Source organism: Petromyzon marinus, chromosome 11, assembly GCF_048934315.1.
Source record: "Petromyzon marinus isolate PM22_M1 ecotype Great Lakes invasive population chromosome 11, UKy_Petmar_22M1.pri1.0, whole genome shotgun sequence".
Taxonomy (NCBI): domain Eukaryota; kingdom Metazoa; phylum Chordata; class Hyperoartia; order Petromyzontiformes; family Petromyzontidae; genus Petromyzon; species Petromyzon marinus.
Genome location: NC_133677.1, coordinates 10,366,649 through 10,381,366, shown reverse-complemented (window position 1 = coordinate 10,381,366; position 14,718 = coordinate 10,366,649). Strand labels below are relative to the sequence as shown.

The 14,718-nt window shown below is 40.4% G+C and overlaps 1 protein-coding gene across 4 annotated transcripts in view; it reads left to right on the top strand.

The window, feature by feature from the left end:
* Positions 1-14,718, top strand: part of LOC116941228 (heparan sulfate glucosamine 3-O-sulfotransferase 1-like) — a 233,057-nt gene that overhangs the window by 207,258 nt on the left and 11,081 nt on the right. For 3 of the 4 annotated variants that reach the window (XM_076066367.1, XM_032952050.2, XM_032952049.2), the window contains one exon: positions 13,836-14,475. In XM_076066367.1, coding sequence (XP_075922482.1) covers positions 13,939-14,475 — 537 coding nt within the window. In that variant the 5' untranslated portion in view covers positions 13,836-13,938. The remainder of the gene's footprint in view (positions 1-13,835; positions 14,476-14,718) is intronic. The other variant, XM_032952051.2, reaches the window with a different exon arrangement.

Genomic DNA, 14,718 nt, shown 5'->3' with positions numbered 1-14,718 from the left:
CAAAAACTACTTATTTTTCTGAATCGTCCTGCAGCCACCCACAGTTTTAAACGTGTCATTTCAATGATGGACACGTTTTGAGAATTTAAGAGAAACAAATCTTTACTGAATTGTGAACATTCTCAAACAACTTTAACAAAGCTCTTCAGTTGACTCTATTCTGTGTGAAGTGTGCTGTTATATACCATTTGCAATTACTCGATTCCAGCTTGCTGGTATGCAACACAAAATCCTTATGATCATAATGTTGTATATTTGCACCGAAGACCAACATGTCAAATCACAAATGTCATGTATATATAAAAAATATATACAACCCAGTATTTACTTTATATTGAACGGACGGTATACACTTTGTATAATTGGTTAAGACGGAAATCGCATTACCTTAGGAGTGGCGAAAATTTGTAATCATGAATTCACCTTGCTTTTATTCATGAAAGCCTACATTATGTAACATGTAGGTTTGCACCTTTGTGAAATGCGAAAAATAATAATGATAAAAAGTTACATACATTTGGAACCGATTGGTGCAATGTTCTAATCTGTGTAACTTTTATTAACAATTTATTTTGAGGCCCATAACTAGTTTCCTGAATGTGGTTCTGCGATGCACACTGTGGTTTTTGCATGTCACGGTTGTTTGATTATTTATTATATTTAAAGGAAACATCCATTTCCAAGGACGGTTAAATGCATACTTTGTGATTGCACATCAAACATAATAAACTCATGCCTACAGATTTACCTACACTCCATCATATCGCATTGTCGCGTACGGTATTGATCGTGATATGCTGAAAGAAGTGCCATAAATTTGACCTAACAATTGACACAAAAACGTGTTGATATCCTTTTAAAATGCAATATTATTGGAACAAGGTGGCATTAAATTGTAGTGTGTATTATGATGAGGATCCGTTTCCATGTCTACTGACAATAAAACAAGTATAGTGCTGTATTAAAAACATGCTTAAAGTATAATTGAGATGCTCTGGTGTATGTCTAAAAGCCGCTATAATGTTTTGCTATTACAACCCAATCCACCTGTCCAATACACAGATGCCATTATGTTGAATTCATACAATTCAGCCACCATGTGTTCGTGGAGGCAGCTTTAACTTTGAAATTGGTCATTGCGGCGTGCACCACGGATGCAAGTGGATTTAAATATCTGCTTCACAACCATGCACGTATTGAGTGCTTTGAAGCAGAGAATGCTGCTGCTTTCAGACTGACGCCTCTATGGCAAATGCTTATCATTACTATATAACAATGGCCTCTTTTTGCAATGCTTAAAGTGAGCTGCTCTTCAGGGTGTCTATTCTTCGGCAACAATAAGACTGCAATGGCACTTTTTTTCCTCTTCCAAAGTAAATGATTAAATAGCCTAATACAAATTATTAATAAACGCATGAAATTCGCAGGTGTTACTGGATGTATATTAGAATTATGTATTACACATGCTGTTTTTGGCTACTTGATAACTTGTTTTCATTGCCAAAATATATTCTGCAGCAATTCTAGAATTCTGTTCTGTAATAGTTATTTAAGTTAGTGATGTATTACAGGTGGAGTTGCGGTTAGAGTACTTGACATGCAGGTCAGAATGTTTGGAGTTCAAATCCAGTTTGATATATTTTTTACTTATCCCATCATCTCTCCGGGTTGATAAAAATGGATACCACTTTGTGCCAAGTCATTGGTTCTGCTGGATGAATGGACTCTGCCTTAGAAATGTTGAATTGAACTAGTCTGTTTATGCTCGCTTAGACTCGAGTTCAGTGAAATCCTATTTAGTTTTCTCTGGCAGTTAAGTCATGAACATATAGGATAAATTCTATACGTACTTTGTTTAAATGTCCCACCACTAACCATATATGTCATCTACAAATCAACAGGTACCTCCTATGTCTATGTTGAACAATAAACTTGTGCTAAATAAGCAGTGGTTTCGGCCAACATTTTAACCCTTCTCTGGCCAATAAAAGAGCAGTATATCATCATTATAACCAATGTTTAAAGTAATTTTCTCAATAAATGAACAATCGAATAAATTGAACTGCATGACCATTTTATTTAAAGTTGCCAATTTTAGTAAAAAAAATCAGGTCATTTTGACATGTTGAAGTTAAAGGTTGAGTCCAATAAAAACACCAATATATACTTTGAAACCACTCTTTAGCTTGACTCTTCAATGATACTGTTCTAGCAAAGTAGATTCAACTTACAAAGCTTACCCATAATAATTCAATGAGACGCATTACCCTGACAACAGTTTTCCCCACCCCAAACCAAGAGGTTCAGTAGAAAAATGGTAAGCCACTCGATCCATGAATTCCAAATCAAAACGTATCGACCTATGGGCGTCAATCACATTCGTGGCACTGCTCAGTGGAGCAGTCCTATGATTGTTCCACAAAAACCCCCACAAGATCAGCTATTCCTAGAGATGAAATTTTTTCCTAGCCTCTCATTTCAGCCCTGACAATGCACAAAGGCTGTGGGCTCTCTCCTAGAAGAAAGAAAGGATATTGACTCTAAAAGCTATGCATCAACCAGCTCATCAGATACCCATCACGTTATAGTTACACTTACCCATCATGACCCATGTGTACGTGTTGTGCACACATCCACCAGGACCGGCAATAAAAAAAAATCTACATTTAATTAACAGATTAATAGTTTGTTTTATTTCCCAAATGATGTAACATTTTCCTCAACCAATTGCTCTTTTTCGATCAATGTATCCGAGCAGTGTTAATTTCAACGAAGCATATCAGATCCTTTCCGTCTTTCGGTAAAGGTGGAACCTATCTTCGTGACTTTACCGAAAGACCCAAAGAATATGAATTCCTGCAGTCACGTAAGCATGAACATGAAGGCATATCACACTGCGGTTTCACTTTCACCGAGCCATGTGGCCTGCTTAAAGGATGCTCTTGTTGCACCCAATGTCCTGTGTGAGAGTGATAGCTAGCCACTTACACTATAGCGTGACATGTTGTTCTGGATTGAACATGACTCAATAGTTCTGATGATGATGATGAAACACACCTTCCCGGTTCATTCGTATTTATTGTCCATATTCCACAGAGGCAATGACTTATTATTTTTAAACTTGGACCGGAAGCCTAGCTCAAATTGCCACTCTTGACCAGCTTCCTTTCAGACAGTGACGCACCTATCCCCTGCCGATAGGCATTTCTCCTCCTTCCCAATTCTTGCTGCCATTTAACTGTTGTCCTGGAAATCTATGGCGGCTTAACCCTTCCCCGTTCCGATGACATATGCGTACGTCAATGGAACGTAACTGGAAGAAAAAAATGAAATAACTTTATCGGTACCGAGGCTCCCACAAGGCTATACTGGAGGGCTTGTGGCATAGTTTGGCGCGAGCTATCAGAGTGCGGTCGTGTCGCTAAAGTTCTCTGCGGTGAATACAATGCGTTTAAAAACAATGGCACTACGGCTGTCTGAATGAAATAACACTGAACCCCTTGCGCATTCCGAGATTCAGCGGTGAACGGAACCCACCATGCAACTTTCAGACGTCTCGGAACGTGAAAGGGTTAATAGTGTTTGGGAAAGACAATGCGAGCCGACTACTGCGTCATCACAGAAGTGGCCAACCAGGCATAATTAAAGACCTTTGGCCCTCTGTATTTAGAGCCAGTCAACTACCTCGGCCCCGACGGAGACTCATTTTTGTTTACCCATCGGACTGTTCCAGTCCGCTGGGCACTCTCCAATCACAGCACTATGCCAATCATCGTACATCCCTTTCGCACGAGCCAGGGTCCAGTATCCCATCAGATTGGACAAGATTGCCGCTTTAGCCGCTCTGTGAAATACGTGGTAAAGTTTGTTGTTCCCATGGCTCCCATGCTGTTCACGCGCATCGCACGGTCAAATAATTACATGGATTTTTCCGTCACTTGGTAACATTGAATCAAACCTGTCAGAATGTATCATTTCGCAAACTCATTTAATTGAGTATATTCCGGTGTTTACTCTTCAAAAGCAGAATGCTGTTATTTCGAGGAATAACGTAATTTATACCGTAAAAATCTTACGAAAAAAATATAACTGTGTGCATGTGACGTGATTTCACGATGTTTTTTTAAATTAAAATTGAAAAAAATTATCGGGGAAAAATACCTACCCCAGCTGAACATAATAGCCATCAAGTAAAACATAATGTGCCGGTCAAGATAAAATATCAAACACTGAACCAAAGTGAAATATGTTTAGACCGCACAGCATCGTGAGAAAAAAAAAACCCTCCACAATCTCTTCAGAGGCCAAAAATGGGCTTCAACACATGCACAGCAGCCTGATCGAGACACCATTCTTAAAGTGTGGCCTTACAAAGGTCACACTATTACCCTTTGACACTTAAGACTGTGCATGGAACAAGCTCTACAAATATCAGGTGACACTCACTCCGACTAACGCAAAGTGACAATCGGCCTTAACCATGCGGCGACGAGTTGAAACTCTGCGTCGCCTGCAGACTTGCTGCTAGATAAGAGGACGGCTGGTGAGGGAGCCCACCTCAATATGCCAAGGGTGGCTTGCGGCAAGGTCACAGACAAGGCGTCTGCAGATCTATGTCTCAGTTGCCAGGGAAGGCTGACACCGCCCTGGGCTTAAACCCTGATGAGGCGTGAAGTGTAGTTTTATCCCAGATGAAAACGAAGTAAGGGGTTCAATGATCATCAGTGCCTGAAACGCACTAATCCATCTCCGCGAGGTCAATGCCAGGAAGACTCGGACCTTTCGCATCAATACATATAAAGGACACCTGCTGATGGGATGAAATCAAAGGTGGCCAGTTGTAAAGGAATAACACAACCTGATGCACAATCTCTCTTTTAGGTGCCACCCAGTAGCTGATTTATCGGCTTAGGCAGAGAAACAAAGTGCTTCGGCAGGACCGAGTTTCCGACAAACGCATCTCCAGAGCATCGCCACATTTGCTGGAAGCAATGCGGCACAGTGGACCAAATTAGTTTCTGGACAGATAATAAAACCTCTTCTTCCCAATGGGTATTGCATATGCGGTTTGAGAAGCTTCAGCTCAAGCTTGTTCAGTGATCCACCGAATCTGTGCTTAGTTTGTTTTTCTTTCTCCACACCTGCGATTAGCGCGGTTTGGCTACGTGCAGTCCGAAAGAAGTTCGGCACACATGCATGCATCTGCGGATGACACCAAATGCTGTTGCAGAGCCTTCAGTGTGACAGTTCAGTGCTCCTGCACTGATGCTCCTGGTGTAAGCCCATTGGTAGCCGTTACATTTACCTTTGCAGAGCAAGCACATGTGTAGACATGGTGTATCCACAATTACCAGTAATTTAAGAGTATTATCTGTGGACTCTCTTGGAGGTCTCTGCATACCCATATGGGATTATATAAGCGGCATTGCATTTTGGGTCTCGAACCTAAAAAAAAAAATATTCACCAATGTATCAGCTTTCTCAATGAAATAATCATTTTAAACTAGCAACCTCTGGACTGGTTTTGACCATTGAGGGTTTCAGTGGCAGTTGGGCTTATTTCATGAAAATGTTGATGTTGCAAAACGTTACAGGCAATAGCACCTCAATTAACCATGAGCGACATTGTATACAAACTCATTACACGTTGCTGCGAAACACTCGCTAGAAGCATGTACTGTACTGTGTTTAAGCAGAAATCCGGTTTCGCAAAGTTAATGCGTTTATGTTATGAGGTCACTGAACAGGAAATGTGGTAAAATCATCCACCTCGGAATGAAGTAGGCTTAACCAGTTGTGAACAAATTTTTAAACTTCATTGCTTTTTGGTGGGGTACTGAAGTTTCTAGCAGAGCGATGGTGGGAAATGTTTGGGATTAAATTGGAATTGTGTAAGCATCAAATAAAGATGCGCTTTCACAAATAGGTCCCGTGCCAGCAACTGATAGTCAAATCGAAATACAGCGCAGTCTAACGGTTAATGTTTATGCAAAACCGAACCTTGATGGATGTTAAGTAAAACCCAGTTGGTGTCGCTTACAGGTATTTTAGGAGATACACCTCCACTGTTGCAGGCTATCTCGCAATTGCACCATCTTTAACTGTAGATGCAGACCTCTCAAGCTGGGAGATGGATAATGAGCGAGTGGCCATCGCATGTCGTGAGACTGATGAGTGGCAGTGGTGGGCGTGCTGAGAGTGGACGGCCGGGGTGGGAATATTGTGCTGTGGTGTTGGCTCGTCTTGTTGTGTGTGAGAGAGAGGGAGGGAAGGCGGTGGGGGGGGGGGAATCAATTGTTTTTTTGTTACACAAGAAGTTTCGCCGATCTTCATGCATGAGACTTGGCAGTGTTTTCACGAGAGCTGGAGATGCATGCTGAATGTGTGGGACTACTACAGATTCCATCGGCACAGCTTGAATGTATAGCCGGTAAATCATTCAAATGAACGGTTTTTTTGTTGTTGTGATTATACGTGCAAAAAAAATCTAAATAATCCTTAATCCAAATACTTGAACCTGCAAAACACGTGAGTTCACGAAGTCGTGAGGGAAAAAAAACAATTGTAGTTACTCAATTCTATTAAAGTGAAAATATTCTGAGTATTATTTTTAAATCATTTTTTATGACGTTTTTTGCAGGTCTGAGCGAAATAAATGGCATAGAGCGGGCAAGGGAAACCAACACAGCCCTGCAAATGAATACTCATTTTACAACAAGGACAATTTCATTTGGCAGAAATACGTAAGATTATACAAGAACGGCTGCGCAAGGGGGACACACAATGGCTGTTTGCAGTAGAAGATGTCAAGAATGTTTATGAATGAGCCGCGGCCCACAAGGGTATTGTGGTCCGCGGCTGGGTAGAAAAGTTTTGCATCAGAGGCAGTTTTCAAAGTAGGAATTGAAAGAACATTTCTCGTCGCTTTTGTTACGTGGCTTCATTGCTAGGTGTTATCTATTCATAAGAACAGTTCCTGCAGTGTCCCTGAGCTTCTGGTGTGTAGTTGTCATACCTAAGTACCTTATGAGTATTCATAGAGTCGAACTGAATGTGCCATCGTTTGTTGCTGGGGTCTGAGGCTGGTGCTTTGGCCAGTCACTGTGTGGTTGTGATCTGGGGTTGTTGTTGTTTTTGCTGCCTTGCCCAAGCTTGATAAATCGGCCTTATATATAAAAAAGTATTGCTAAATAATTAATCAAATGCGATTTATTTTATATATATTTGGTGACTTGCTTACCTTTCTCTCTATTTTGCTCTCATATCGTTTCTTTGTGTAGTGTTTGCTGTGGTAACTTGCTGACCTGCCCATCTGTAAAAAAGAGCTTTATAGCTCATCGGATTCCTCCAGTCTAAATAAAGATTCTGATTCTGAGGTTCATCTTAGCTCTCCTCACTCTGCTGCCTCGTCCTCCTCCTGCAGCTTGGCTCGGCGCATGGTGGTTTTCTTGTATTTCAATTCACGGACACGCATGCAATTGTGTCCTGTTTTTAGAATTCGCATTGGAAATCGTATTTCGCACCTGTTTTACGTTGTTCTTTGCGCGTTGTTGGAGCACTGTGAGTGGGTTGGTTTAGAGCGAGTTGACTGCCTCTGGTTCCTATTCAAGTTCAATGCTGACGTTCTTTGAAGCTGGGTTGGTCTGATTGTTGGGTATTCCTCCCACCTGTTGGTGGATTTTGGTATGACCCTGGATCCCAGCAACTGTATTTAACAGCCAGCACTTTGGCAAGACATTGCATGTGTTCAAAATGTAAAAAAATACTGCAGTGTTATTTGTTGACCACAAGGCAGCCAAATTTATTGATTTCAAACTTTTTGTAAAGTCTAATTCCTTGCGATAAACGTCTATCAGGTCTCTAACGTTCATTCATCCTAAAGGGCCTATGATTGGGATACTAATGCCTAATTGGTCATCATTTCTACTGAACATTAACTATGTATTTATTCAGCTAATGCTTTTACACGTAACTGTCGTACAGTTAGAGCACCAGATATGCAAGAAAAATAAATGCTTGCCAATGTTATATATTGTGTGAGTGGACGTCAGCCACCAGGTAGTCACAGAGCCATGTGACAGCCTCCTCCTCCTCCTCTAGCACATGCAGGGCAACCAGTCCACCCAGAATGCACTGACGGACTTCACAGCTGGAGAAGCAACACACCATGATAAAGCATGGGTAGTGCATTTGAGCTACACTTAAACCTTATTGCGGCGACCCCCGGGGTCCCGAATAAATGGAAGTAAAAATTAATTTATTTTTGGCGACTCCGTCCCACCGCGCGGATCATTCTGTGGTCATGTCGTGTCGGCCAAGCGCAGCAGCGTGGACGAACGTGTAGAAGAGCTGAACCAGCGAATGCACTCCATGCTCGGGTATGGGCAGGATCATCAGTCTTATCCAGAGCTGCTCAAACTGCCGACACGACTTAAGTTCTTTATTTGTCATAACGGTATGCATAATACGGTGAAACTGCTCTCTTAATCTTCATTACTATTTGTGACGAAATTGATTTCTCTAAGACGAAGGTACTTTGCAAATCCACTGGCTATCAACAAAGATTCGTTCATGAAGCCATCCATATATACAGACACACAATTTCAACCGAGAGAAAGGTTATAGACCCGGCAATCATTGGAAAGATGTCATCAACCACTTTGGGTCATGGCTTGACTTGTGTTTTCTTGTCAATCAACCTCCACCGTCAGCAGTGAGGTGTGTGGAGCGGCGTGCGGTGATTTATTGGCGGCCCTTTGCTGCATTGGCATTGCTGCTGCATTGGCATTGATGCCCCGCACATGCTGGTGATGCTGCTGATACACTTGGGCTACGCCCATCTCCAAACCTTTATAAACAGTTTGCCTTTAGGGGCTAACCCCTTTTCACGACGACGACCGCTTGTGTTGCGATCGAAACGTCGTGATATTTTTATTCACTTTATTTCTTATTTTTTTCAATCTACGTGACTTTACCGTGAGAACCAAATAATGTTATATTTTACGCGCTGTTTACAAAGTGCGTTCACAAATCCACACTGAGAAACACGATGATTGGCAGAGGGGTGTAAATCATTTTGTCGATAGTTTATTTAAATAGAGGTACTGCAGGTAAGTGGTTTTCAGTTTTAAAGGCGTAGTTTAACAAGACAACACTTGCCACCATCCTTCCAACCCATTGGTGAAAAAGAGCAACGTTTTTGTTTCTATTATAATATAATGTTTATTCGAGAGCCCGGGGGCTTATGGGACCCCGGGGTCCCGCCATAAGGTTCACTTGCTACGCAACGTACGTACAAGTTCGTTATGGTCCCGAGTCGTGAAACTGTAATTAAATGCCAGGGAAGTGAACCATTATATTCCTATAATGCCAAAAAACCTCGATTCGTGGTCTATGAAGGGAGAATAAGCTGAGTTAAATTTAACTTGCAACCTTCCATTTGGAAGTCAATCACTGTTATATGCACAGTTATATCCAGCCGGGTGGTTATACTGGAATGCTCAAGTAGATAAAAAATAATATACGTAAAAAACACATGTTGCAATTTATTCAAAGTGCAGTTAGTAGCTAATTACATATATAATCACACTGACTATAATTACATGTGCGACATAATATGGTACCATTTTTTTACTTGCCTTTTTCAATTAAAATGTATCAATGTTTTCAGATAGTATTTAGAAAGTCACGACAAACAAGTTAGGATATTTCTCAAAGCAATGCACATCGTAGTCTTGTTTTACAATTTTACATCCCAGAGCATAATATAATTACATACAAAGCATGGGAAAGTTTAGTCATTATTTTTTCCTGGTACAGTAAAACCTTGGTTTGCGAGTAACTTGGTCTGCGCGTGTTTTGCAAAACGAGCAAAAATTAGAAATATATATTAATATGATAAACGAGCGAGGTCTTGCAATACGAGTAGTAGTACGTATACACTTTGTCTGCCGAGCGTCACGTGATCACAACTGATATACGTTGTGCTTTGATATACGAGTGCTTTGGATTACAAACACGTTTGCGGAACGAATTATGCTCGCAATCCAAGGTTTTACTGTAAATTTGTTCCACTGGTGAAGTGTTAAGGGCCATGAGAGCAAATATTACAAACTTTTAATCTTGAAAACACTATTTTAAAATATAGATGTTTTTCAACTAGTTTTACTGCTGCTTGCTCATCAACTGAAATTTACACATTTAGGTAATCTATGGAGGCTGAATGTATATGACATTTTATATCATATCGTGAAGGTAAATCAAAGTGTTTCCTTACACAAACGAACTGTGAGATGGTGGCGAGATGTAAAATACAGGCGGTCGTGGTTCAATCCCGATCCTGATGTCTGTATATTTGGAGTTTGCATGTCTCTCCCTGTGGTTGCATGGATTTTGCAATTAAAAATTGTCATGTTTTTTTTTATTCTGACTCTACGAAGCTCTCTGTTTTTGTTCAGGATAGCGGGAATACCTGTGGAAGTGTGATTCTTCTTGCTATTACATCAGCACTGATAATCAAGACGAGAGCAAAACGTCTGGCGAATGTTCTCACGATGTATGAGGAAATCCCATTTGCTTTCTCTCTTTACCGGAGCTGTAAACGTAGGTTCTTTTTTCTGTGAACGGTAATGATAATAACATGATACATTCTCACTTTGTGAAATTACTGCACGATTCACACACATGCAAAATACAAACATTATAAAATAACCTATACTATTATAGAGCTGCATTGGTAATTTACATTTAATCATTTAGATTTGTATTCTTCCTGCTTTTTCTAGTCTGCGTGGTATATGGTTCTTGTGGGCAATTTTTGTTACGTTTCCCTCAGAAAATTAATGGAAATGCTTCAATAATTTCACGATGAGCACAAACTCATTTGCGCGGTGTACTAAAAAATAATGAATCCGGTTTTTTTATCTCTGCTTCTCCAATATGACGAGCTTTTTAAACTGCGAAATTGCTCAGTCAACACAGAAACCAACAAACCACCAAACAGGGCCTTGCACATGCAGGATGGAATTTAAATGCAAATGCTATAAAGGGGTTACTGGAACATGGCAGACACAACATAAGAGAGAGATTGAGCCACTGAGAGTCTCTCCATCATGATCATTTCTGATATGTTACCCCTTGGGGCCCGTCAGAAAGCTGACAGACAGTCATTGCCTGCTTTGATGTGAGCTGTCTAGCAATGTTATCACGTGAGCACCCTTTATCCCACTGGACCAAAGGAGACAGAGGCTGCCTGTCTTATTTCTGCAAGACACCTTTCTCTCCCAGTTCCTCCAAAACTTATTCTACTTGCATGCTTTTTTTTTTCACGGTGATAATCTCACTGAGCTATCTTTGGCACTCTTTTCAATGGTTTTGTTCTCTACAAGTTACATTATATCCTGAAGGATATAGGATACAGGCGAAATGGTGCTATATTTTAGAAGCATTGATGTGAAAATTCTTTTAATATCTTAGGAGGAACATATCTTCATGTAGAATAAGCAGAACATAAAATAGTACCAAACTCTCCATCTTTATGAAACCAAACGTTTGCGTAATTTTGCACAGCAAACCAATCGTGAATAATTTCACAAATATCTTGGAAATGGTGCATTGGATCAAACATAACAAAATTATTTCATTTACTGCCCATCACCCATTTGCCATAATTTACAGAGTTCCATACTAATTGAACAGAATTAAAGTGAGGCGTACTTTATCAGATGGAAACGTATACTGCATTTCCAAATTAACAGCATTGCAGTTTGGGATCTATAATTGGAATGTATATTTTACCTTAAATCTGGCAGTAACAAGACATCTGGGGAATTAATGGAACCAAGATGTATTGGTGTCAGCATAAGAGTATGCTGCAAGCAGTTTCTGCAAAAGGAACAGCCTGAGAAAACCAATTATATTCTCCCTTATTGTGTTTTATACCTTTTGCTTTCGTAAAGTAGACTCGAATAATGAATTTTAATAGTGTTTATACCAGGATTAATATTCGTATATTGTGGTCGTACTCAAGTGCTAATTAATTGCTGCTGATGAAATGTACGATAGATAGAAAGAAAACCCATGATTAATTTATAGGAAGGCACAAAATTACGTCTTAACAACCTCGAATCTGCCACATGTTTACGACTTATAAAGCAGAGCATTTATTTGTTGCCCAAGCCTAATGTTACATATATACACTTTTCTTCGTATTGTCACATTTGTATATGTACATTAATGTACATATACATATACAAATTTAAGACAATGCTAAAAGAAAATGTTATTTTGGTTACTGTGAAACTTAAAAAAATAAGTAAAATAAAACATGAATAATGTACAAAATGTTGCCGGCTACAAACTTACAACTAAGGATATTTGGTCGAACCTTCAATATTTCTTCCCTGTTGCCAATCGGGAAAGTCCCTAACAATAATGCAACTTTATACGAAACGTTAATGTTTTTAGTGGATCATATTTACTGGCATTACTGTGACCCCATCGCCCCCCTCTCAAAAAAATAAATAGACAGACGGACATAGCTGATACATTAACTTTTTCAAACTTAGACCGTGTTAACAAAAGAATCGTGATAATTAAACAAAATTGTCAGGAGGAGTGAAAACGTTAAAGGCCCGACTATAAGGTGCCCCATCACAGATGATTCACAGGAATAAACAGAAACTTGCAGTCCCCACACTATATGTGTATGTACGTATATATACATTATACATAATACATTTTTATTGTATTCATTTAGAAGCAAAAAGGTGATACAAGAACAAGCCATATAAATAACTTTTAACGTCAAATAGGGTAAAATTAAAGAAATTCGAATTTATATATTCAATATTCAACATTATTACTAATTATGAAATGTGCCTCCTCCACGCTTAATTTTAATATTTGGAAGTAAATTATAGCCAAGAAGCATTTTGATGTGAAAATGTATGCGGGGACAATTTCACACAGTAATAAGAAATGCAGAAAAATGTACAACTTTAAAGCCATTATATTGTTTGATCTTTACTCATCAGACTGTGGGCTAGAAATGTTCTATTTTACGCAAATAAATTAACGCGAGATTTTATGCAAAAGCAAAATGCAATTGCCTTTATTTATGCCACCAAACCTGTGCAGTTCCTTGCTGAAAACCGTTGTTGAATTCCTAGGGTGAGGAAATACAGAGTGACTTTTCAGAAACCGTGATCTGAATCCAGAATCTAACAGGATTCGATTTTCGTTTTGTAAACGAGAATTTGCTGACTTGGCCAATCAAACAATCTATGAGTTTAACACCTTTTACAACCACGAAAACAGGTGTTTATAGAAGACTGTGCGATCCACATTATCACAAGGGCCATGGGTAATAAGATCCAATATTAATTTCCAAATGTGAAAAAGTATAATCTGATTACATGGCTATATACTGGAATTTGTAAGTGTGCTTAAAATGTGAGGGGTGACAAAAACATCTCTGAAAATGTTATATTAAAGTTTGTACAATCACACATTACATGATAATATCTTTCAACAGAGAGTAACCATTGCTTTCTTACATAACTTGAATACAAGCGGCTTCAAAATAAGTTGAATGGCATATTAGGTTTATGTGATTTTTTTTTATACCACATTATACCATTATGTTGAACCAAGCACGCACATTTTTTTAACGTTTTCTAAAATCCAGAATCGTTTTACAGGAAGAAAAAAATATATAATTAATGGTGATACACCGGGCAATTAAATCGGGAACGTGTTTTGATTAAAACATGTAAAATGATCCGCGTCTCGCTTTGTCATCAAAGCAACGTGCCCTGTCATAATATTGTTTGCAGTGAGCTGAACTTACATGCGGCAGGTGCAGCAAATCGGATCCTCGGAGGCCACATCCTTGCTCGCAGCAAGCCGCCGAGAAACCCCGGCAGGACGACCGTGCACATGGCGAAGTGCATCATGACGCTACTCTTGTTGGCGGTGGTGGCGCTCGTGGTGGTTGTGCAATGCACAGGCCTGCCTGCTCACCTCCTGGGCGACACACGTGCGCCTGGGTCGCCGGGAAGCCTGCGAAACCTTACGCTCGCAAACGCATGGCACCAAGGCGACCTCGAGCCGACCGCCGCTGGCGAGCAGCACGCGCCGTCGAGAGAGATTCGCCAGCTGCCAGATGCCATCATCATCGGAGTGCGGAAAGGCGGCACCCGGGCCCTCCTGGAGATGCTCAACCTGCACCCCAACGTCGCGGCGGCAGACAACGAGGTGCACTTTTTCGACGATGACAAAAACTACGCGCAGGGCCTGGAGTGGTACCGCCAGCAGATGCCCCTGACCAATGAGGCGCAGATGACTGTGGAGAAGACGCCAGCGTATTTCTCGTCGCCCGTGGCTCCGCGTCGAATCCACGAATTGGATCCCGGCATGCGGCTGCTTCTAATAGTCCGAGATCCGACTCAGAGGGTCATCTCTGATTATACACAGGTACGTGTGTTTATAAGTGCTTCATGCAGTTGCTGGAAATGTACTGGCAACGTCGCACACCGTTCGTTTTTGGGCAAACTTCACTGAGTTGCTGTTGAATTCGTCGCGCGCATATTCTGTTACATGATGCTGATGTGGTGTAATGGTTCGCACACTGGATTCCGACTCCATTTTGATGGTCACCTCGGACAAGAGTACCACAATGCAATTCTTCAGCAACGGTTGATGCTTTTTGCATAATGC